We start from the raw sequence: 27306 nt of genomic DNA, 5'->3' as shown, positions 1-27306 counted from the left end.
TTCTTTTTTAAAACCTTGATCCATGTCGCTCCGAAGTCCACAATATTAGAATCTCAGACGCAGAAAGAATTAATAAATCACATTTGAATAATTCGGCCAATTAATGCGAATCAATTCTTTCTCCGTCCGAGAATGAATTTAATCGGAGTGATTTCTAAAAATCGTGGATACCTAATCATTATAAAGATGTATATTGCCAGTTATAATGCATATAAATACTTATAAAAACTAACATTGCCTCTAGGTATAGAAAAAATGTATTGATAGAAACTAATAACATAATTTACATACAATTAAACTTCAGTCGTTGTATTATTTTCATCAGAAAACACAATCATAGAAAATCTATAAAAAAATTAGAAACATAGAAAGGAATATTAATCAACAATGCTGTAATAAGTTTTTATGCACTTTTTGTTTAAGCTAATAATAGATTTAGGTGAAAAAAGTATAAAAAAAGAAATAGAACAAATTTCTTCAAGATAACCAGCACGATATCTCAGAAGATATATCCTGTTAAAGTAAATTATGTTAGATTAATAAAGTCTAATAACAAATTCGTTAATTAATAATTCCTCGTAAATTAGAATATCTGTGAACGTTTCCCAAATAACGGCCAACTTTAACGATGATCTATCTTTGCCCCCAGCTTTTTTCCATGACAAAGCGAACTATCAAGGACAGGGCCATGAGGAAAATGATGACCGCTGCTGCCACGAGAATAACGCCACATGCTGAAAATGAATTATCTTAGATTTGTAGATATATTCATAATAACTTTTAATATAATAACCGATATTATAAGATCTACTTGATTAAAAATAATCTTAAATTTGATCTGGTCTGTTATTGACTGATACTCATCAGTATCACTGATATCTCATACCAGCCAATTTACTCGTATCGTAATAGACTATTTAGACGAAATAACGATTAATCAGTTTTTTCAATAATGATTTTTATAAACCGCTTATTGGTAATGTTTACTTTTAATATCGAGGAAATCCTGTTTTAAAATATTTAATCTTTTAAAATACTCCTATAATTTGTAAATTAAGAAAATGCACGGAATAAAGATCATAAATTTCAGTCACCGATGCTCACTTCGTGGTTTTTTATCGTAGAATTTATCCGTTATTTCGTCGTCCGCTGCAATGTCCACCGTTTCCCTCCACAAAGAATTCCTATAGTAACCGAACTTGAGGAACTGGTAAGGCGTCGTTAAGGACATCGGATACGACTCGTATCGATCATTAATCCCTTCAGGATGGAAATCCGTGACCGGTGTCAGACGAGTTTGGAAAGGCGTTAACGGTATTTCCATCCTATGAGTCCCGTCCGTAAAATGCGAATTGTTGAATGGAAAAAGTCCGTACGGCCAACCGATATGATTTGATGGCGTGATTGCGGCATAAGGTGGCGGATCATCATTACTTTCGTTCCCATTTGCGGTAATCAAGGATGATGTTACCACCGTTATCGAACCGCTCGAACTTTCGCCTATATGTGTGTTAAGATTTAATATCGCGGATTTGTCCTGAAGCGATGGTCTTGATGACGAAACGTCTTGAATACATAACTCGTTCATGGACAACCGCTCGTCTGGTTGAACTCTCACACATGTGTCAGGTGAATTGTCGCATGCCTCGACGGATAATAACTGCTCGCTCTCCGGGTTTGTCGAGAAATCTGTAATCGAAATCACACACTCCTCTGTGATGGATACATGTATTTAATTTATCTATCAAAAACATTTGTTAAAACAAAACAAAATATAATCAGTCTAAATTCATATGAAACTTGCATTGTAATAAAAATATTATAAGTTTATTTTTTAAATTGGTCATTATCTCTCTTCTTTTATTCTAATATAAAACTATAAAAAAATATAGCTAAAGTAATCTTTAATTTATAAAATTTTTTTAATTACTTTAAAATTACGTAACAAGTTTTAATTAAGTTGATTATAATATTGACCGCAGGTGTTAATTATTTATATTGCTTTTGTTATATTAATTACTTTTATTCATTAACACTACTTATATAAATAATATACATGTAACAAAAATATGTTTTCCAATTCAATTAACAATATTATTAATTCTATATTTTTGTAATGAGAAATTATTAAATTATTATTTATTAATACAAACTTACATTTAATATTACATATTAAATAAACCACATTATTTTTTATCGCTAAAAAATAAAAACTACGATTATATTATCCTGTAAAGTGTAAAATATTGTAGAGTTAGGTTAGAATAATCTAATTAGAATAATCTTTTATAATTGCGTGAGCAATAATATATAAATAATCATGTTAAGTATAAAATTGATATAATAAAAAATTGCTAAAATACAATTTCAAAGTATACTTCTAGCAAGTATATTTCAACACTGAAAATAAACCTGATTGATCTATACTAATAAGTTGTCATTGGCATCGCTTCAATTAGAAATCTGATTGACGTATACTAATAAGTTGATATAGTTGCAAAATAGAAATTATTTGAGAATATATTTTTCTAAATTGGAGAACTGTTTTAAAACTATTTTTATATATATAATCAATGTAATCCATTATAAATCACACACAACAAAAATGGGAAATACTAGCTGTTTGAAAAATAATCGTAATTGGGCATTGTATTTCGAAGAATTTTAATGTAAATCTTTCTCATTCATTAATAAAACTACAATAAAGTATAAAATAAGTTTGATTAATTTTACTGAATTGCATGGTAAAAATCTTTAAAATATTGTATTGTACCACAATTATCATATTTTTAGGGTAAAATAAAAAAAAATTCTTTCTGTGTATAAATCAGAATTCTGGTTATTGTAATTGAATTTTTAGTTATCTTGATTAGAACATTTAATAAATTTAATTATAAGTATTTGATTTATATATCTTTTTTTTTTTGGTTGAATTATAATATACTAGAATAAATATAATAAATCTTTTTTTCCAATACATAAATAATCTCTATGTGATTTTATGTAAACAACAAAATGTCATAATGCAGTTTTATAATATGTTTTCATTTTTTTTTCAACGTACGACTTCCTTATTATTTCAAGCGGATGTGAATTTATAATTCAACTCGTGAATTTATTATGCAAATACAGTATTCAATATGAATAATTGTGCATCCCCGTTGCATAGATACTTATGGTGCATACTCAATTAGTAAATACCTTGAAATTGCTTTCATCCATTAATTAACCAATTTGACGAATATAAAAACCTTGTTTCTTTTTGATATTCAAATATTCTCTTAAAAATTATGGAAATATGCGAAAAATAAACAAAAATTAATTTACCTATAATTTACACGAACACGAGAAGCTTTTTGGCAGTTATTTCACAGTAATTATGATAATGAAGTATGCTTTACATGCATGACATAAGACTGAATGACGCGTTTTAAAGCATAATTTTACAATAATATTTTATGATGGCTAGTGATACGCGAGAGCACGTTCTCGAGACGCGGCAATTATATATTCAAATACTAATACCACTTAATTAGCCGACAAATTTTCCGCTCGTATATGTACCGTTTATTTCATCGTTAAGTCCTTGAGAACCCATAATATGTTACCATCACATTCTTAAAGCATAATAGCCGAACACTTTCTATTGTCGTAAATATCAACGTGAGTTCCTGTGTCTCTCGTTAAGTTAAACATATATATGCCTGTTTAAAAGAAGAGTTTCACTCAAAGCATCGAACGCTTTCCATTTTGTACGGCCCATATTGCAATCTATCTATAGCTGAATAATGTCATCTTAAATGTTGTAATTATATTTTTAAATACCTTATACTTGACTTCTACTTATTCACATAATATATTCACATAAAATCATATGTTTTGACATGCTAAGCAGAATACAAGTTATCATAACATTAAAGTGGCGTCAAAAGTGAGTACCATAAAAATCACTTTTCAATCAATAAAGACTCATTTTAACATAATTTTGATATTATATGGTTACTTATTCTATTTTTAGGATATATTCTTTAGCAACACGTTACATCACGAATGCCACAAAATTCTTATGAAACATTTGCAATGTCGAAACATTTTAAATTCAATAAAAAACGACTGATTCTTGTATCGAAGTTCACACACATACACATAAAAACTAGGAAATAAAACTGTTATAGCACAATAAACTTCCACGTTAAACTTATCAGATGCATAATATAATGTGCATAACTTTCACACTATTTCACGTTTTATCTAACAGCATTCCTCAGGAGTCATCTCAAATAATAATTTTAATTTCAATAAAATCGATAAGTACAGATTACGAAATCCGTGCGGCACAGGCAAATCGCGAAGCCAATTTACTTTTTTTAGGTCAAGTGTGGTGTCGGTATCAAATATTTGATGGAACGAAAACTCGCAAAAATTTACCGTACCTTTTTCGACTTCTTTCGACATTTCTCATGCTACGTACACGTCTCGAATAATGACTGAGCGACAAGAACGTCGCGAGTATCCGTGATTCGACTGGCGAACGCAATAATGCACCTGACTAAATGTACACAAGCAAGCACGCGTGTAACCGCCCACACACGCACGTATAAGCACACGTGCACGCACGTGTAGCCGATTGCAATCCGGTGATAAGAGGTGCGTCGTGAGAATGATGCCCAATACAACTGAACGAACAGCGCGCGCAACGCAGTGAAACTGCGATCGCTAACGCGTCCAATCGGCGAGCAATACGAACACGACGAAGGGGTGGACACGTGATCAGCTGTACCGATTTCGCAACACCAGGGAGGGATCTCCTCTGTTAACCGCAGTCATCCACGGTCACGGGTACATTGGTTCCTGAATAAAAAAACGGTAGAGGAAACGCGCGTTATTGTTGATAAAATAAGAAAAATCCTTTTTCTCTGTTTGTCAAACAATTCCTTATTAATAGTTAATCCTGCTGGCCTGTTCAAATTGACTATACAATCATACCTTCTAAAATTTTTTTAATGAATTCTCACTCCGTATAGAGTAAAATGTCATTCCTAAAAACTAAAAATTAAACCACTCCTTTTCTCAATTTTCATTCTTTAGAGTGTGATTCAACTCCAAAGAATTTAGAAAGTATCGTTTGTCAATACAATTAAAAAGGTTTAAAAATCAGAAAATAAAAAATTTTCACAGAAAAAATCTTACATTAATAGACAAAATTATTATAAATACTAAAGAAAAAAGTTTTTAAATAAACTATTAGTTATACGAAAATTAATTATGTTTTGGTCAAAGAAACAAGCAAGATTAAGCATTGTTAAATAGCTAGAACAAGTATAGATCGCACGTCAAAATTCAACAAATTCTTTGAACATTCAACAAGTGTAGATCATATATGCTATAAACCTGCTACTGTTTTTGTCAATTAAATAACAATTTTAGCATACATTAAATTTATTTTAAAAATTGATGCATTGCAAAATGAGCTTAGCAGATTAATGACATGCTAACGAGCAACATTAAATATAATCTTGCTCAATTAGCATAATCGTGCAAAAAATCGGTTAAGGTCAACGCCTGGTTTAACGGGCGACCTCGATACGCGCGAACAAGAGTTTCAATTATCTGAATAGAGTCGTATATGTGGTTTCAAGCGAGTAGACATCGTAAACTTCGTGTCGTTATAAAGCTTTTCGTGCGGAAAATTATATATCGATTAAGTTATCGAAGTGCAATCGGAAGCAATTGCATTCTAAAATGTGTTATATGTCATATGTAAGACGAAAAAATACAGAAAAGAATAGCGTAAAACGGACATGGAAAACTTTACTTCTTAAGCGTTTGAAGTCAATATTCAAATTCATAGTCTTATATTTAAGACCGTCATAAGTACAATCTGTTAAGGTATTTTATAAACCAACACCTCACAGAGTCGTGTTAGAAGCATCTTAAGTCATTGCTTAAACATGTTAAAATAAGAAACAAGTATAAATATTGGTCATACAAATTCATTATTAATCATTACTGTATATGATGAATCAGCGACAAACATTTCCAAAGGCATGAAAGAACTGATTACATAATGATCTTGAAATCGCTGACAATTACATAAAATGTAAATGATAATGATCAGCGATGGTGATAACCATAGACCGCAAACTTGTTTTTTGAATTTATGAATATTAAAACATATATTTATTGAAAACGATTCTTTTTTAATTTTATCTTTAATCTATAACGTGATGTGTATACATTATTTAAAGTACTGTTTAATGCATAATATATTCATACTCTCTTTTACATTCTTAAAGGAATATTTCAGTCAATTTATGACATTTTTTATATAATAGAAGATTTATATAATAGATGTAAAATATAATATCCATATTGATACTATATCTTTACTGTTAAATTCATAATGTCAAATTATACTCAATTTGAGTCATTTTCATCATTTCAATAGGTCGCCAATGCTGCTACTCAATATATCGTTAATTTAACTGAAGCAATGTAGTTAAATAATTTAACTAAAAAATAAATATATTAATATGAATATAATTATTTCTTTTGAAACTATAATCACAGAAATGGATTGATCTATATTTAATATTAAAAATATACACACATGAAATTAAAAATAAGATGTTATTTAACTCAAAGAGTTAATATTATTGCTCTTTTGATATTTAACAGTGTTATGCAATCAATTATATACATATACATACTCGTATAATTATGAGGAACAATATATTCTAAAAATATCTAATTGGCAATTTTCAATTAAATTTTTCAAAAAAAGTAGGAAATAATAGTACACGTTTTGAATTTTTCGTATAATACCAGTAAAATTTAATCTCGCAATGACGATTGCAATGATATTTTATAAAAACTTATTTTTTGCTGTTTTTCAAACGACTTGCATTGCGCGGATGGTACACTTCACACGGATACGCGTTATATTTGCGATTATGTGTCTCACATGTCCTCCATGGACGAGACGATTCCTCCGGAACGACGCTCGTTCCCTGGCCGGTCCTTTTACGGTCGTCGGAATAACTCCGTCGTGATTTCTCGCGGATTCGGGAAAACGCGGCCGAGCGCCGACGATTTCCTCAAGCCAGGTGTCATTCTCGTATGTTTTATTTCCGGAGACAACCGACAGTCGTAAACCGACTACGCAATGAGACGTCATACTTTCACGATACGCTACGCGAACCGCAACAATAAACGGTCAGTCGGATTTTTCACGGATAATTGGATGTGACATTCTGTCACTTAAATTAATTGAAGAAAAATTATACTTCAATCATTTTATTCCTAGTAAATACTTTATAATTAAAACAAGAGTTTCGCCCAAAAATCAGGTCATAATAATAGAAATATTATGTATATAGTTATAATTTAAGAAATATTATAATGTAATACGAATAACAAAGAGAAGTTAAATATTTAAACAGATAACGCTTTTTTCGAATAAAATAAGTTCATAACTAATAATAATAATTGTAGTAGCACATGTATCTTTTAAAAATAACTCGCAATGTGTTATCGAATAGCCTAGCAGTTTGTTATATAGTACAAGTCAACCTATATATCTTTCGTATGAACACGTTCATACGAGATTCCATTAAATTTATAATTATAAAAGTATGAGTTTTTAATCTCTTAAGATAGCTTTCAAGACGATTTCTCTCGGCTTTACTGCAACTGCGTTGATGATGCGGCATAACGGGGAAAAGGGAAGACGCACTTTCCACGAACGTTGGTCGTAAAGATGGGTTACTACCGGGATGTGCACTACAGACGACAGCTTCGTCTACGTGAAACTCCTCTCATAGCACATTCGCGTGTTCTGTCTTCTTTTCGTATACGCCAGATGTATAACTACTCATAGCGTATACATCTGCTGCGTGTCCTATAAGCACACAGGACGTGCCTGTAAAGTTTGACGTCCGATGTTCGTGTGTGCGTGCACGATGGATGTTATATTTAGGAAATATAAACCGGAAATGATGACATCGCGAACAGACCACAGAAAACAGTGATAAACTAAGCGATCAAAAATATGATTACAAGTTAATTTTTTATTCTAGATTTGTTATAATACATGACTGCAAATAAAAAATGCACGGAGAGAATTTTTTCTTAGAATTTACCCTGAAAATATGGCAGTCGTGGAACAACATTGTATTTCGAAGAATTTTAATATAAATCTCTCTCATTCATTAACAAAACTACAATAAAGTATAAAATAAGTTTGATCAATTTTACTAAAGTGCATGGTAAAAATCTTTAAAATATTGTATTGTACCACAATCACCATATTTTCAGGGTAAATTTTAAAAGAAAATTCTCTCCGTGTGTAATTGATAAAATCTTATGCAAAACAAGTCTTATATAAATTTATATTTATTATCAAAGATCAGCAAAAAGATAAGCAAAAAAGATATCTAATGTGTAAGTCTCTAATAAATAATTAGAACAATATTAAAATTAAATAGATATTAATATGGTTAAATGTAGGGGAGAGTGGTGTCGGTTGAAACAGAGGGTCAATTGTAACATTGACCGCAATAGCTGTATCTATTGACGAAAGGCTGAACTGCATGCACGGTTGCATACCGTTAACAGACATAAGTCATTGACGAAAAATTGAGTGGCCATTCGTAAGTGCAAACGTAGCAGCACCTATTTTTGTTAAATCAAGGTTAGATTGTAAACTTTGTTACCCGCCATTATTTAGTGCAACTCGTTCCACAACAATTTGTAATACGACGATACTGTGTGATATGAATATCACACTTATATGAATATCAAGCTTTGCAGTAAGGTATATATCAATTCAATTTATTGTTTACATGTAAGTTTAATGGATATAAAATCGAAACAAGCGGCGGTGATACAATTGACACCACCGCGGTGTCAATTGTAACAAGTTGCGGCGATGCCATTAATGATAAATATCATTTATAATTTGTTACTTTTTTAAATATCTATTAAGTTGAAATTAATGCCAAAGGATATATTTGTTTTCATAAAAAATTTCAATTTTTTCTTATTTATAATAAATTGGTTAGCTGCAAAAATATTTTTTTTGTTTCAACCGACACCACTCTCCCCTACGTATTGTAAAAGTGTAAGACAAATCAGTACATTTTCTCGCGGAAAACATTGTAGATTACAAATGGGTCGCAATTTCAGATTTGTAGTAAAGTCTTTCATTATCGATTTCCATTCTTTGGCTAACAACTTCACTAGTTATACGAGTGAGCGCTAAAACTGTCGCACAACAAACGAACAAACGGCTGTTTAGCCACAAAGGGCGAGAACGGAAGCTTACGCTCGCACACTTTATAGCAATTTTGCGAAGTTGCGGCCCAAGTACACAAGTTCGACGTTCCGGGCTGTACCCGGGTAGATTAGATTTGGCTTAAGAGTGGATGAACTGTCCTACGATAAAAGCAGGTAATTCCGCGACGTTCGCTAACTTCGACACGACTTGGGCGCCCGGAAAATAATCAGCCGCGGGGTTGAGTCGGTATTTGTGCTGACGGGCCACGACATAGACAAACCTCCTTGTTCCAGAGAGCTGTTACCTACGGTAGCCCTGACAAGAAGGGACCGTCTTTGTGCACTGTGAAAATCGTAAGATCGTCGCACGGCTGCCACCCGGTATTGCGCTTCACGGCGACATCACCACTATAGTGGTCGTCACCTTTTATTTCGAGGGAAATTAACGACGACCGCCGAGTAATTGTCGGGCGTTAAGCTCCCGCGGAACGTAATTACGCGAGGACAAAGCGCTACAAGAAGTAAATACGAAAACGCGGCCGCGGGACGAATTTGTCGCAGCGCTTTTGAGGCGACGAAACTTCTTCGGAACTCCATCGTCGGCTGTTGTTCCCGTTTGTGCGAGTCTGAAGTTTTCTAATTGACGAAAAAGTGTCTTCACAGTAAGCTCGCAATCAAACAATTAATATAATTTAGACGATAGTTATGTCGATACAGGCTATTGGCAATGCTACTGGCAATGATAATGTCACTTTTTGAACATATTTGTATAAAAAAAACTATTTTATAAATTTTTTAAACTAAATTTTACAAGCGTATTTTTTTCTTCATATATAAAGTGAAATAAATTCTAATACTTGTATTAATATATATAATAGTCTCAAATCTGAAAATATAATAAAATTATCGTTCTTCCAATGATCTACATCTCCTAATGAAATAGCAAGAGGAGCATTGTTAATTTGCTACAATTTCTTCAGATGTTCTGCACTTTGTGCTCTTTCATAGACAACTGATGCAATTTTAAGAATTTCGTACAGTATACTACTCTATTAAAAATTAAAAAATAAAATTTAGTATTATTTTCTGTGTAAAATTAAGAGAAGGTTATACATATCTTGAGAAAATTTTATTAATGCCTAAATATTAATTTTTTAAAATATTTTAATGATTTTCATGAGATAATATAATACAAATGGCAATTATAATATAGAAATTCTTTAAATTTACTTTTTACAGTCATGTCTACAAAGCCATTCACTGATTATCTCAAAAATTCGTGGGTACCAAAAGATCGATAGTGGCGATTATCTCGCGGGAACGTGTGCATTGTATCGCTAGTAACTTCTGACGTGAATTAAGCGTCGCGGTGTCGTAATTACTGCGAGAACAATGCGCGAGGCACGCGCGATGTGCGCGTCGAAGTAAACACGAAGATATAATGGCACGAATTTGTCGCGTGCAGGTAAAGGTGCACCGCTGCATTCGTTATCGGTGGCTATTGCGACTACAGGTAGGACCCGTCGCTGCAATTTAAAAGTCCATTTGTTCGTGGATAATGTCAGGAAATGCCGACGCCACCGGCACGCACATTTTATCCGAAAAATATTGAGACTGAAAATAGTATACGAGGCCGACACATAGAAAGAAACGTGGCACAAGTACAAAGTGCACGCGAGGAAATCGTAAAAAGAAAAGAAGGATGTTAAATATACGTATAGACAGTGTTGGGTTCTACACGGAGAGAATTTTTTTTTAATTTACCCTGAAAATATGGTGATTGTGGTACAATATAATATTTTAAAGATTTTTACCATGCACTTCAGTAAAACTGATCAAACTTATTTTATACTTTATTGTAGTTTTATTAATGAATGAGAGAGATTTATATTAAAATTCTTCGAAATACAATGTTGTCCCACGGCTGTCATATTTTCAGGATAAATTCTAAGAAAAAATTCTCTCCGTGTAAGTATCTCTATACATGTATCTACACGGAAAAAATTTTATATTTAAAATTACTATAATGTGATAGTAGCTGCGATCTTCATGTAAATTATAAGTTTAAATGCTATCGTTATTTTTTTAAAAACAATAATATAACGTAATTTTTATACTTTTTCATAGTAAAAATTTTTTATTACAAAATCAAATATACCTAGCAAATTTTGTTTGCGTACCATAGTAAAAATTAACTGTTTTCGTGTTAGAATATGGCTTAACAAAATAATTACTTTATTTATGTGATAAAAATTAGTATTACCATAGTAAAAGTTAAGATCGGAATCATGTTGTGAGAGTCCATCGAAAATACAAGACATAGTAAAGTGTAATTTAAAATATATTGTATTAAAACTTAATATAAAATGTTCTCCATGTAGATACATGTATAGAGATACAGTTTGTGTATCTAACCTGTATCTGAGGTACATTCAAATTTAAGTATTTGTATCTGTATCTAGATAAAATACACAGCACCTAAGCTGATTTTCAGATACATTTTTCAGATACATTTCCTCGGCATAGTCATAGTTCCATTTTATGTGTAATTGTCGATTAATTCCATTCCGCAGAAAAAAAGCAGCTTTGCTGTTGCAGTTTAACAGTTCCCTAACTAAGGGAAAATGTAACTTTTTTACATTTTCTCCTGACTTTTCCCGGTTTTCCAGATACACTGAAAAAAATGCATGTAATTTTACATGGAAATTACATGTTTATGACTGGAAAATTATTTAAATTACATAAATATGATTGGAAATTTACTGGAAATTTTTAATTTCCAATCATATTTAGGTAATTTTCCGGTCATAACATGTAATTTCATATGTAAAGTTACATGCATTTTTTTCAGTGTACGTGGCAACCCTGGTGTGTGAGCGTGCGTGCGTGCATGTGTGCGTGCATATGTGCGTGTGTGACATTTGTATGCAACCTTGAAACATATACGCTAAACTATGTGCGTTTTACGGACAAGTGAAGTACTGAGCGTAACACCTTTCACCAGTTGAAATGGTAATTCTTTGCATATGACGTCGTACCGAAAAATAATATAAATTGATCTCGATAACTGTAATTACTGTGTATGTGTCTGTTTTAATCTACTTAGCAAAATTAGAATTTATACACTGAGCTTATACAAACTGAACTTATACAAAATAGTCTGGTTGGATTAAACAGTAACTCTGGTGGAAAATGGACGAATCAGAATTTTCTGATTATGTCTATTAGAATTCTAGTTGAAATAACTAGAATTCTGATTAATATAATTATTCTGGTAAAAATAAGAATTCTAGTAGATTTTACCAGAAATATAGTATCAACCAGAATTCGGGTTATCTCAACTAGAATTCTAATAAATTTAATCAGAGAGAGAAATTTCTAATTCGTCCATTTTCAACCAGAAATTTTCAGTGTAATGATCAATTATACATGAATCTTCACTTTGCATCTTCTTATTAAGCTAAATTAAAGTCTCTCAATGTAAAAAAAGACATTAATATGTATGCAAACTGTATAAAAATAAATATAAATATGTCTGTGTTTTACATAATTATAATGTACTCAGAAAAAAGTTTTGTTGATATATGACCAACAAAAAGTTTTTCGTTGTCCTAACCAAAATTTAGTTATGCTAACAAAAGTTTTTGTTAGTCACATATTCTAAAAACTTTGTTGTCCTAACCAAAAATTTGGTTAGAATAACCAAATTTTGGTTAGGACAACGAAAAATTTTTTGTTGGTCATATATCAATAAAACTTTTTTCTCAGTGTAGAGAGAGAGGGGGAGGGGGATTTAATTGTCATATTTGTTTATGCTTATTCCTATTGATATTTGAATTTTTTACAAAGTTATGGACTCGACCGCGTAGCAACGGATAGAAATCATTAAGTTGGAAGACTTGACGGCTCTTTCCGTGTGCAAACATCGTGCGAGGTAGTGAATGCGGAAGAGCTTAGTGGAATTTGCCTGAATATCCTGATTTGCATGTGCTTCACAGTACACAGATGGGAGAAAACGTGTTTTGGAATTATGATTTAAATAACAAGTCGCATGGATTAAACGAATAACTATAAACTGCTGAGATGTGATCTCACTAACTTTGTTATGAAAAGAAAAACTTTAGAATTTTATATTATTTCAGTATTAAGTTATTTTAATAAAACAATGACAAAATTAAGGGGCGTGTAAGAGTCAATGATACGCAATTAAAATTAAAAGAATAAATGAAAACACATATATTGCAAAAAATGTAAGGTATAAAAATTAAAATTAGATACAAATTATGACATGTTTCGGCATCATTATCGTGCCCTCTTCAGATAAGTAGTAAATTAAAAATATGAGACCAAGTGACTGCTTCTATTTAAGTCAAATTTTTAGAATGGTATTTAGTGTCAGAAAGTAATAACGCTTTGTCAACAAGGTTAAAAATTATACCTCTTTTTTGTGAGACAGGATGATTGGATAGACAATTCAGGAATCTGCCTGAAAAGGTAGGTTTGTGATACCAATCGAAAGAAAACTGGCGCTATTTATTTATTATAATGCATTTATTTATTATATCAATGTTGGACGATTTCTCTATATGAAAAGACCACATGGTGAGTGATTTTATTGAGACGAAGTTGTTGCTTGTTTTATTTGACAATAAGCTTTAATCTTCTTTTTCTAGAACATCGGAAATAATTTTCAACACTCGGTCTGTTAACCGATTTCACGATGTCTCATAGGAGCAGTCACTTGGTCTCATATTTTTGATTTACTACTTATCTGAAGAGGGCACGGTAATGATGCCGAAACATGTCATAATTTGTATCTAATTTTAATTTTTATATCTTACATTGTAATATATGTGTTTTCATTTATTCTAATTTTATGTAATTGCGTATCATTGACTCTTACACGCCTCTTAATTTTGTCACTGTTTTAAATCTCAAGAGTCCTTTATTTATTTTTTATTTTCTATTTATAAATTATGTATATATAATAAAACACACACACATATGTTATTTTAATCAATGATATATGTAAATTATAAACATTGTAAAAATTATAAGTAAGAATTTAATAATAACGAAATTACATATTACGCAAATTTGAAATAATAAGTTATGCATTTTAAAATGCATAACTTGCTTTAATGCAGTTAGGTCAAACCACAAAAATAGTTAATCGTACAAAATTGCTTTTACAATTAGACTGTAATTTTCCAGCATTAAAAATGCAACTACAACTACCGACCTTCTATTTAGTGACGTATGAAATAAATATATGCAAAAGATGACTAACAATGCATATAGATTAACATTGCAAAAATACGTCAAGATATACGTTATTACACAAGATGTACGAGATGCAGAAGATATATTAATCTAATTATTTTTTGATTCTTAAAAAAGAAAATTTAAATTGGAATATAATTTTATAAACAATATTTTACATTCAAAACATCTCTTCTACAAAAAAATATTTCTTTTTTGAGAAATTAAAAAATATATAATTTAATCTCCAAATTTATATTTAAAAAAAATTGTATAGGTATGTATAGATTCCATATGCAAAGTGTATATACATAAGATTAGGAGGACAACAGATAAATAAATATCTCCTTTACTTGTTAATGTTCTCGATCTCACGAACTTTAATCGCACTTCTATATGACTCAACTTTAACTCTAATTAAAACAAATTATAATATCAATCTCAATGTTGTTATACCAAGCTATTGTGTATTTGTTTAGCTCTCTTTACCTCTGGGAAAATTTGTACATTCAGTATTACGTTGACGTTTACACATAGTAGTAAGGCTATAGCGAATTACCGCGGATGTCACATTGCCATTTTGCTTCCTCGCTGACAGAAACCACCGTCACACCCGGAAATTATGTGGCGTGAATTCAGTGCCTTAACGTTCGACAGCCTGTCTGAGTACATTTTCCGGCGCTACATGTTAGTCGTTGAAGTCTCGCGAAAGCACGACCTCCTTGACGTTTTAAGATCGTATATTATCGCGTTACAGAAGTTGCACACATGACATTTCCTGTATCAGGTAAATCGTAACCACTAAATGGTTTCATTTTAAATTGACTAATACAATGCAATAATAAAATTGCTAACAATGTTAATACTTAAAGTAGCATTAATTGAGGAAAAAAATTTAGACAAAGTTTTTATAAATTAAATGACATAGAAACGACTTGAAAAGAATAATACAGTACAGAAAATAGATTCTGTTTCAAAACGCTCAATATAATATAGTATTGACACGCAAGATTATCAGTAGTATGAATAGTGTATTACATTGAATACATAACTTGCTACGATTAATATTTACAAGTTTACATGCATTGATGTGACATCATTTATGCATATCTTAAGGCAATATAAATACATTTTATACATTATTATGTATCACAGAACCTTGTATCTAAGTTATCTGAACAAATAATTTTTTATATTCAAGAGAATAATAATTTTTTTATGCTGCAAAAAAATAGTGTGAGTGTGTGTGTGTGTGTGTGTGTGTGTGTGTGTGTGTGTGTGTGTGTGTGTGTAAACATATAAAACCTATTGTCTCATATTTTTACACAGTCCAATACCATGACTCAATTTTTATCTACAATTTCGATAGAAGCCGTCTCATCATTTGCATCTTAAAATTAGTTCGATTGTTATATTGCAAAATTTATTTTGTCAAATGTGATTTCTTTTATAAAATGTTATTTCTGTTCAGATTATCATCTTCTTTGTCTCTTGTATTGTAAAAAATGCATAATTAAATAATTGAACAAAGAAAACAGTTTGTAGTCTATATGGATATGCATATCGCATACACACACACACAAACACACACACATATATATATATAATTCGAAGAATACTCATGAATAAGTAATTCCATATTTTGCATATTTTGAATCCATAATTTTCGACTAAACAACACTCCGTATTCAATTAATACGGCTAATTTTGAGAATGTATAATGTTTGATGTAGTGACAGACTACATCATACGAGATGTGCAACTTTAATAATCTACGTCAGACGCGAGTTGTAGCTCGCAATAACATTTTTTACTGTCACATTCTTCCGTATGTTCTATATTTTAACCGGTGTGATTAATTACTTATGATTCATTCATCCATCTATATTAATATTACAAGATTTATTATCTTAATTTTACTACGACAAAAATATTTCTCTCTAAAATATTTTAATGTATAGAATTATCTAATCCTGAATATGTACTTAATTGAGATCTTCATTTCGTATAACGCTATATAATCACACCAGTGGCCAATTAAAATTTAATATGCTAATCAAAAGTATCTTTAAACAATGTAAATGCTATTCTTGGAGTTAAGTCACGTTTTTATCGCGAACGAATCGGTCGTACACGTGTAGCCTCTTTTGCATACGTAGATGGAAGTTTGATTCGGTTGATGACACGATGCTATACACGCAACATTTTTTCGTTGGTCGTACTTCTTGAACGTTGACGAGTGAGCGACGAGTGTCACATTCGGCCCCGGGGTGACTTGCGGAAAAGCGGCGGCGCCGCAACGACGTCATTTGAAAGAAATAAAAAACGGAAAGGGGATGCACGATAAAACGACGTGCATGGGCGGCCGAAACGACGGACAGGAGACAAGATGCAGCGGAGAGGCTGCGTGCAAGAAGTAGAGAGAGGGATGGAAATGCATTCGAATGAAGGTGCTATCGTGGAGCGAATGACAATCCGAATTTCCGTCGTTACATGAGCGGCTTGTGCATTTTTTTTACAGACACGCCCGGTTGGCGCCGAAACCATTGATTAAACCCTGGCGCCGACCCATTTTCCCCTCTCGCGACTTGCTCTCCCTATTTTCCCCAGCTTTTCTCTCGATCCTCTCAGGCGACATGCGCCCCGTATGAGGCAAACTTTTTGGCAACGGAATACACTCGCGTTATTGCCGCACCGATTGAGAATCACTGGGATCACTTGGCTCTCCGGACTAATCCATAAACACCGTTCTCTCGTACAGCGTCGCAGCATTCTATAGCGTACGGAGGTTTAGAGCCGAAAGTCGACACTCGATAAAATACGAACACGACACACATCGCTCGTGAAACTTTTTTTTCCTGTGATATTGACATTGCGATGCTTCACGCGAGAGTATGACTCGATCAGATTACGATTTGATGGAAATACATTTCCTCTATAGAGACAGCAAGGCAAACCGCACTACGCCAAACGGAATGTAAAAATGATATTATACTGATTGTTTCAATAAATTTTTTTTTATCTTTTTCCTTCGTGTCATTACAATAAATAAATCATTTTATTGTTAATTGTGTGTTTTTCAATCAATAAACGTGCAAAAAAACTCAATACAATGATGGAAAATTATATAAATCTGATTTTCAAATAAATATAATATAATACATTATATATTTAATACATAAATATGCATACAAAATGTATATGTTTTTAATGCTAAAATTGTGCACGAGAATGTTCTCGGCTACAAAAATAACCTGGCTGTCAAGAGATGAGATTCAAAAAGAATATTAGACACATAGACGAAGGAAAAAAACATGAAAATCTTTCTATCAAAATAATCGTTAGATTCGCTTATCCCCGTTATCTTCTGAACAATTTACTATGATTTTTACATAGGTCAAAGAATTTACAATTCAGCTCAATTTGAAGCTAAATTTTTTTAATTGTATGATATAACATTAAGATATTTTCAAAAAATACAATTTAATATTGCACTTTAAAAATTAATTATCTCCATATATTGTTCATACATTTTTTAATCTGCGATTATCTTCAATACTGCTCAAAGACATTTAAACTTCCCGCCCCTCTGTTACTTCTTTTTCAGAGTGGGAATTTCAGTACCAAGAGCTGATAATATATCAATGTTGGCATTTGTCTCTTTTCCTCTAGTTATATTTAAGAGACTACGAGCTGACACATGTGTGGTAACTGACAGTGATAATTCAGAAATGGTTCAATAAAATCACATGTCAAACAATTAAGTGAGATCGTCTGTGCTAAAATTAAATTTTAAGAAACAGAATTCTTTTAAACTAATAGAGATTTATCTAATTTTCGAATAAACTTTTTCATTATGATGTTTGTGCTAATATATTTGCCTTAAACAATAAACAATAAACGAATCAAATATTTATAAATTTCATGTGGATAATTTAAATATTGTTACGAATGTAACGTTTGCAGTAATAGTTATAAATAATGTTTCTAATATATACGCGTCCAATTTGAACATTGAAATATTAACAGTAAGTCGTACATAAAATAAGAATTGCAGCAAGTCATAGTAAATTGCATACAATTAAAAAGACTGATGTTAGAACAGCTTTTATTAATTAGTAATAAATATAAGATTTGTTAAATGACATTTAATATTGCGCAAAAAGACAATACATTTTTGCTGATAATGGTTATATGACGTGTTATCTTATAAACGTTGATATGTAATCACTTTGTTATAACATTGAAGCCAAGCACTTGACTTTTTTATCTAAACGAATCGCGGTTGAACGTCAGTTGAAAAATTATAATTAAACTGTTTAAACGTTTTTGTAATAAGCATCGTTTTATAGACAATATATGGTACAAATATATTTGGCTGCAGGGTACAATTTGCATACTAGAAAACATCTTTGACGTCATCGTCGTCATAAAGAAGTCAACAATATATAAGGTATAATTATGTAAAATTTTCCTTATACTTATAATGTGAGTCATTCACTATCTATTACAATAGCTAGCACAGTTATACGAGATATCTCGAAGTCAGCTGACATGGAGATAATCAATATCAAGATAAAAGAAGATAAGATATTACAGAGCAATAAATTATAACTAAATAAAGAATATAAAATAAGAAAACACAAAGAATATAAAAAAGCAGCCAGGTGCATCTAAAGAAAGTATCTTATATTTATACCATTATATTAAATCCTAAATTACTCGAAAAGTCTATAATAATAAATAATAATTCGTATTGACGTTCTTGTCCCTAACAATCATTTCGGCAATTTAATTAAATAAGTTTTCTTCTAACCTAATTAAGAATTATTTAACCTCTAATCTGAACATTGACCTCTAAACTTAAAATGTACCAATTTATTAATCATCATAAACATATCGTTGCGCTTTCAAATTTTTTTTCTTTAAGAAAGAACATATATCTAATTTAATTCTTCTTTTTTCTTTAAGATTTTGCAACAATCGCTACGTCGTCGTGACAGAATATAAACATGCAGAATAAATCAAATATTTATACAATAAACGATCCGCCACCCTCATACGCGGAAGCAACAGGAGCACTTGCACCAGACACACAAAATCCACAATTAGACCAAAGATATCCACATACAACAATTTATCCATCTCCGCCAGAACCATTTCCGTATCCATATTCGCCGAATTATCAGAATTTGGATAGAATGCCTGTTCAATCATCTTATCAATATGAGTCAACGGAACATCAAAATCAATCAACGGAAGTAACTTACAACAGAACTGTAATAACAAGAACAAGAGAGAGAGAGAGTACAAGAGACTGCAAATGTAAGTTAAAATAAATGTCATAAACAAGGACGGAAAGCAAAATACACTAACAAAATTAGAAAAAAGCGCTATTAAAATTCACTATATTTTTTAAGATGTAATCAAAGAAAGATTTACTTAATTTTGAAAGATCAGACAATACTGTTATAAAATAATCATTATCTTAGCATAAATAACTATAATATATCAAATAGAAATATTTACAACCACATTATAAAATAAATTTATCGTGATAATTATATGCTTACAATCCACTTATACATTTGATGTGTCTGTGTTTAAGAATATATAATTTATATATAGAGGAAGGTCACCAATACCGACATACCACTTTGTTTTTAAACAATATTTCTTAAACAAAAGGTAAAAATACGACTTCAAAAACATAAATACAAAGTAAAAAGTGTCTTTTATCAAATAGTATAAGCAATTTTTATAATACTGTTTGCAATTTTGCAATAATTAAGTTTTTCGTAAGTTATGCAAACATGAGCGTCTGACAAAATAGGCTCCAAAACTGACATAGTAAGCAATAATGCCAACATTCCTATTCTATAAATAAAGATATATCCTATTCTGTAAAGAAAACTAATTTATGAAACTATAAACATTTAAAATAACATAATTATCAATAATACAGTCACTATTATTTTAATTACGCAATTTGCAAAAGAACACCGTCAGAATTTTCTTCTCGGATTTATAGAACTGGTTTTTAGCTGATTTAATGTAGAAATAAGCCACAAACATATGAATTATGAGTTTGTACTTCTTTAATTAGCTAAACAGATCATGATTTTATCAGTATTAATAAAGTGCAATAGTTAGTTTCTGAGAAATAAGGGGGTGTCACTTTAGGAGAGACCTGTGTCAGTATCGGCGACTTTCCTCTATGTGTGTACAATTCTCTCTTATTTTAATAGTATAATAAGTTTTTTGTTTGTATCAGCATGCACCAGACTTTTTCGACTGGTATGGATATTAGCTGTATTGGCATCTGTAGGGGCACTTGTTAGTTTAATACTTAGAGCTTTTCGATAAGTAAGTAAAAGAAATATAACATATGTATTATATTATAATATATTATGAAAATGTATTAAATTATTATATCAACAAATTAATTCGTTTATCGTATAATTGTAGTATAATATCAATATTAAATCGTGTAATTAATTTTATTTAGTGTAACTGCAAAAATTATTTTATAATTTTTTCATAATTAAGCATGTCATGAATATATATTAGTATAACTTTAAATATTGATTGTAATATAAAATTTCAAACCTAACAGAGAGAGAGAGAGAGAGAGAACTTCTACGTGTGCTTATTTGAGAAACAGTCAATTTATCATTGCGACTTCTAAATCATGTAATTGATAAGACAAATGAATAATACTCGTGAGAAAATACAATTGCAATTATAGAGATGCAATAGCCATATATACAAGTGTCTGTCTACATGTTAATATTTTTCAACCATTTAAAATATTATTTATTATGAATATGTAATTAAGTTCGACTTTGTTTTGGATGAGTTTTACTATTTAAAGTATAACTCTTATATATAGTAGGGGAGACCGGGGCCAATTGTCACAGTTTTTAATTATTGATTTTTAGAAAAAAGTGGATGCCAGATTTTGAAATATTATATACCTTACAATATACCTACATCCTTTAGGTATTAAAAAAACTATTACTCGTGAATTTTCATCATATCATAAAAATAAGTTATTTAATTTTAAATAATGCTGCGAAAATATGACAATTAACCCCGTGTTCTGGGTTGATTGTCACACGTTCTAATTACTTGGCAGTAGCAAATTTGTTATGGACAACACATATAAAAAACATAATTTTTATTTTAATATCAGTTCCATATTTTGAGAAATAATAGTAATTATAGTATTAATACAAATAAAATAGTTATTTTAATCATAAAATACATAATTTGTTTTTGTACCATGGTCTCTATATGAAAAATGAAAAAATATATATCTATATGAAATATAATATATTTGTAAGTATATTCTCTGAAAATGTGTCCTCTAAAGATATTAAAATTAATTGTCACCTAATCTCGTCTCATTTTGGTCAATCTACCCCACATAGCTATTTTTAATAAAAGAGATTGTATTCACAAACTTAGTCAGAATAATGATTACTTAATTGTAGCAAAGATCTTCTAAGATATGTCATTTTCTATGAATACAGGGATATTGCGATTAATAATGCCAAAGACTTGTCAGACAACAAAATAGGTGATTATAAAAATTTACTCACCAACTTCATTTTCTCAAAAATCGCTATAAATAATATATACAATGCTTGTGGTGCAAACCATTTTACACAACAAATTAATATTATATCAGCTATCTACAGTCAAAAAAAAGAGATTTTTCTGCCGTGTCTTGTTTGAGTTATAAGCATTTTGACAATCAACCCCGTACGACAACCAGCCCCGGTCTCCCCTGTATAAGGCCTAACTCTTTTTTATTAAATTGTTATTTAAGTTGTTAAGTTTTAATTTTATGATTAAAAACTGTAATAGAATAAAAAGTTGTTTGCTTTAAGAATTACGAGGTTGATCTGCAAAGTCTATTTGTCTATAAAAAATAGCATTTAAACTAAAAAAAAAAGTACTCCAGGAGTACATTCGATCCACGCCTATATGTATAAGGGATACATGATTCTCTCATAACATTCTTGTTATTTATCTATCTTTAAAACAGAAAATATATATGTATTTTTTGTTTTACATAATGTTCAGAATATACAAAGTCAAAAAAGATGTTAAAAGCTCTAATAGATCTCAAAAAATTAAAATAGAATATGAATGTTTAATACTTTAATATTTAAAATTATATTTTTTAATTTTTAATTTTACAATATTTTTTAATACATACTGATTATGATTATTGAATACTTTCAATTACATAAATTAAAACATGATTCTCTTGAATCAATTAAAACATGGTCTCAAATTCTGGATCAAATCCCTGAAAATAATGAATACCTGATATAGGTATATGTATTCTTATTGTTTCAACTAAAATAGAAATTATTCTAAGAATTATTATTACTTTTTAATTTGATCAATGCAGCTACATAAACTATTAAAATATCTATAATATAGCATAAGAATAATTTTATTTTTTCTTTTATTATTAAAAATATACTTAATAGAAGGGGGATATCAAAGTGTCCCCAGTTTCCTCTATGCATCCAATCAAATATTAAAATATTTACAGTACGTCATGTAAAAAACACATATCGTAGTTGCAATAGTGAATCACAACATCAACTGTACGATTAAAAACGTCAAATATTACAATAGCATTTACGAATTATTTGCAGCATTAATGAACATAACATTTATTAAATGCCATTTATTACTGCGTAACAAAAACAGTTTTTGACTGATAATAACATAGGGTAACTCTGGTACCTATAATATACGCCGCACCTATCAAAAACTTAATTTATTAAGTATTATTTACTATGTTTAAAGTAAACGAACTATATCAGTAAAAACTTTGTACTGCCTATATACACTACTATGAAAAAAATATTAGAAATCCGAAATATTTATTTTTCATATGAAAAAATAAACTTTTTTAAATCCTTGCATTTTTGCCGTATAGGGATGGGATATATAGCTACTTATAGGGAGAGGGGGGGGATATGTACGGCGCTCATGAAAAATTTATAAATAATGCATATAAATAAGACACGTAAAATAATAATAATAATTTTAATAAGACATAATAATTTTAAAAATATGTTTATAAAGTTTTATTAAAGAATAGGAATGGTAAATATGTATATGAAATAATAAATAATAATTACAGTTTTCTTACATATATTACAAGTGTTCTGACATGAGGTACATATTTCGTATGATACATTTATTGCATTTATGCCCGTTTCCACCAATGTAGATTAACTTTAATCTCGGTTCAACTTACTCTTCGTCTTTTTCTAGTTCTAAATATTAAAAAAAGACAAAGAATAAGTTGAACCAAGATTAAAGTTAATCTACATTGGTGGAAATGGGCATTAGTGCACTGAATTCAATATGCGCACTTTGTATGCTTTGGGCATAAATCCCGCTCGCTAAAAATGCCGCATATCCCAAACAGGTGGGGGATATATAAGACAACAAACTAAACAAAGAATATGAAAACAAAGCACTTGTATTTTGCTATACAACATGCTTTACTATTCTACTACACGTATGTATGACGAAATAAGTCATTTACACGCCATACAGTAATCATTTTTTGTAGACTTTAATTTATGATGACGTTACTTATTATACAGTGACAAATAGATTCAAAATAATTTCATTAATATTAACAGTAAGAAACTGAAATCATAACACAATACTAATATAACATAAAAGCTGCATGTAACAGAATAGTTGCGGGAAAATTATCCCCACTCTTTCTATTTTTTCTGACTTCTGCGAATAAATCCCAGCGCGGCGTATTTGCCAGGGTTACCCTATAGGGATTCTATAATAAGAGTGTGATCAAAGCGGATCAGTCTTCTGATTAGTCCTCCATTTGTAATCTATTCAGTGTGCTACAGATAATTTTGTATTATCATTTACGGAAATGAGAGAAAAAGGAAAAGAAAAAGACAACTATACATATAAGATAAATAATTATCAGTAATATCAATTCATTGTTTTTTTTTTGCGCATGCGTATAGGTTATCTTTTTCGATCCATTATTTTTTATCTACTTTGGTTATACTTATAATGAAATCTCAAACGAAATGTTATCTTTAAAACGTTGATATGTAATCACATTATTATAATATCAAACTTACGCAAGCATTTAACTTTTATCCAGACGAGAGAATCGTATTTAAATTCCTATTAAAAAGTCATAATTTAACTTTGAAACATTTTTGTAGTAATCAATATAGTTTTATAAACAATACACGATGTAAATATATCTAACTGCAGACTACAATTGACATTAAAAAGCATCATTGACGACATCGTCGTCACAAAGAACAGTATACCAGGTATAGTTATAAAATTTTCCTTAATTTTAGAAGTCATTCATTACCTACTTATCACAATAGAATAATATATATGAGATATCTCGGAAATAGTTGATACAAAAAATCAAGATAAAAAAAATGAAATCTGGAATAAGTATAAATGAAGTAGATAAAATAATTTAAAAAGTAGATAAAAAATTTATAAAAAGTAATTGAGAGAGATCTTAGAATACTCTAGAATACCATTAATTACTAGAAAATAAAAGACAAAATTAAAGATTTATATTGACATTCTAATCAGCTGTCATTTCTATACTAAACTTTTATCTATCTTACTAAATTTTCATCTTATTATAAAAAGGCTTGAGTCTAATTTAATTAAGAATTAGCTTTAATTTATAAATGTCTCTTATTAATATGGAAAATTCATTTTTATGCCAATGATGTTCTTTATGTTCACATCATAGACTCGAGGCACGTATAATTCATTATAAGAATTACTTCCTGCCGATGATAAACAGGAAGAGATAAAAATATTAGCTAAAAATAGTTTAGTACCTCCTATAAATATAATTTATATTTGTCACGCAAATCTATAGATCTATATCTATAAATAGCATGAATTTCAGAATCATATCTGCACACGGGAGATATAATAAAAAATGTTAGGTTAGGTTATTAAAATACATACATCACATTATTACACAGAATACTCCAAATATGCTTTTTGTTATAATCGTGTTAAATATATCCTTGTCTTTAATAAAAGTTGCGAGGCAGAAATTATCACAGTTTTCAAGGATAATTTTATAGTTAATAAGAATACAAATAAAATAAGATTCTTGATAATAATGCACTGAGAAAAAAGTTTTGTTGATATACGACCAACAAAAAGTTTTTCATTGTCCTAACCAAAATTTGGTTATTCTAACCAAATTTTTGGTTAGGACAACAAAGTTTTTGTTAGAATATGTGACTAACAAAAACTTTTATGTTATTCTAACAAAAAATTTTGTTAGCATAACTAAATTTTGGTTAGGACAACAAAAAACTTTTTGTTGGTCATATATCAACAAAACTTTTTTCTGAGTGTGGATGAAAAATTAAGTCACAAAAGATTTTTAATAGAGATAAGCGGAATAACCTTCAATGATCTTGATTTTAACATATGATGTCAAGATCAAAATTCTAAATAATATTCACAAGGTTTATTGAGCCCGAAGGTTGGACACCTTGGGTAATGCTAATGCAGGTGATACTTGTCAACTCACATCTCGAAAAGGAGTTGTCACACAACCAGAAGGAATTTTGTTAAAGTGTTTTGAAAAAATCTTGATGTCAACTATAAGAATATTAAATAAAAAGTGGAAGTTTCCATAAAAAAATTTAAAGTTGACTTTGTAAGATTCTTTATACGGGTGGAGTTCCAAAAGGGTGAATCCTCCGATTTTCTTGTCGATTGGTATACTATTTTGGTGTGCTAAATATGATAATGAAAGTTACAAGGTCATTTTGACGGTCATTTGCTGCGCAATTCGGCTAAGCGTCACGACTCAGCATGCATGCTTGTCAGTACGTATTGTCGTGCTGAAAGATGGATAGGACTTACAATTTCTTTACTTTTCACGCGAAGCGACTCCCACTTCACCTCCCCCTTGCTTAGGGGCGCACTTCTACACGAAGCAACTTCCACCCCACCCCCCTCTACCCCTGCACGTGAAACACCCAAAAAATGTGAAAAAAATCGCTTTTAAATATTTGACCTTGAAAATAACCTTGTCGGTAATTTTCATCATCATATTCGTAATCAGGGCATCAAAATACAGTAATATGTCAAGTGACAAGAAAATCGGGAGATTCACCTTTTTGGAACTCTATATCTCTTTATACTTGCACTCATGGTTAAACGGGTGTTACTCTTGGATGCATTTGTCGAAATCTTACAACTTTAGTATAAAATTTTTTTTTCCTCCAAATATCTTGTTTTTGAGATATTTCATTACGTTCCTAACAATTTTTTTCTTTAAGAAAAGTTATACATCCTGTTTAATTCTTCTTCCTTTCTGTTTCAGATTTTGCGACAATTGCTACGAAGCCGTGATGCAATATAAACATGCAGAATAAATCAAATATTTATACAATAAACAATGCTGCGCCACCTTCATACGCAGAGGCAACAGGAGCACCCACAATAGAGACACACAATCTACATTTTGACCAAAGATATCCACATATGGTAGTCTATTCACCATCAACGTCGTTTCCGTATTCGTGTTCGCCGAATTGTTATCTGGACAGAACACCTGTTCAATCAGCTCACTCACAATATAATTCGCCGGAACGGCAAAGGCAACCAACTAGCACAAGTCACAATAGAACATTAATAACTAAAAATGAAAAACGTAAGTCAAAATTAATGTCATAGGCAACG

The 27306-nt window shown here is 30.4% G+C and overlaps 1 protein-coding gene and 1 long non-coding RNA gene across 4 annotated transcripts; one reads left to right on the top strand and one right to left on the bottom strand.

Annotated features, from left to right (window-relative positions):
* Nucleotides 1-381: 381 nt before the first annotated feature.
* LOC108759778 (uncharacterized) lies at nt 382-15341 on the bottom strand. 2 transcript variants are annotated; one of them, XM_018505394.1, is made up of 3 exons: nt 15098-15341; nt 1105-1689; nt 382-734 (listed from the first exon to the last, which is right to left on the bottom strand). In XM_018505394.1, exons 2-3 carry the CDS (start codon nt 1586-1588, stop codon nt 634-636), a joined length of 585 nt encoding a protein of 194 aa, XP_018360896.1. In that variant the 5' UTR covers nt 1589-1689; nt 15098-15341; the 3' UTR covers nt 382-633. The 2 variants fall into 2 exon arrangements, with proteins under 2 accessions (XP_018360896.1, XP_018360895.1); XM_018505393.1 differs by lacking the exon at nt 15098-15341 and adding an exon at nt 4434-4681.
* Nucleotides 15342-18535: 3194 nt separating this feature from the next.
* Nucleotides 18536-26964, top strand: LOC108759781 (uncharacterized). Of its 2 annotated transcripts, none has more exons than XR_001940048.1 (3): nt 18536-18566; nt 18923-18991; nt 26948-26964. It is a non-coding gene; the product is annotated as an uncharacterized LOC108759781 (long non-coding RNA). The 2 variants fall into 2 exon arrangements; XR_001940049.1 differs by lacking the exon at nt 26948-26964 and adding an exon at nt 19510-19523.
* The last annotated feature ends 342 nt before the right edge of the window (nt 26965-27306 follow it).

The sequence above is a fragment of the Trachymyrmex cornetzi genome, unplaced genomic scaffold (assembly GCF_001594075.2).
Source record: "Trachymyrmex cornetzi isolate Tcor2-1 unplaced genomic scaffold, Tcor1.1 scaffold205, whole genome shotgun sequence".
NCBI lineage: Eukaryota > Metazoa > Arthropoda > Insecta > Hymenoptera > Formicidae > Trachymyrmex > Trachymyrmex cornetzi.
The sequence above is the reverse complement of the archived record's forward strand: the minus strand, read 5'-3'. Positions and strand labels throughout refer to the sequence as shown.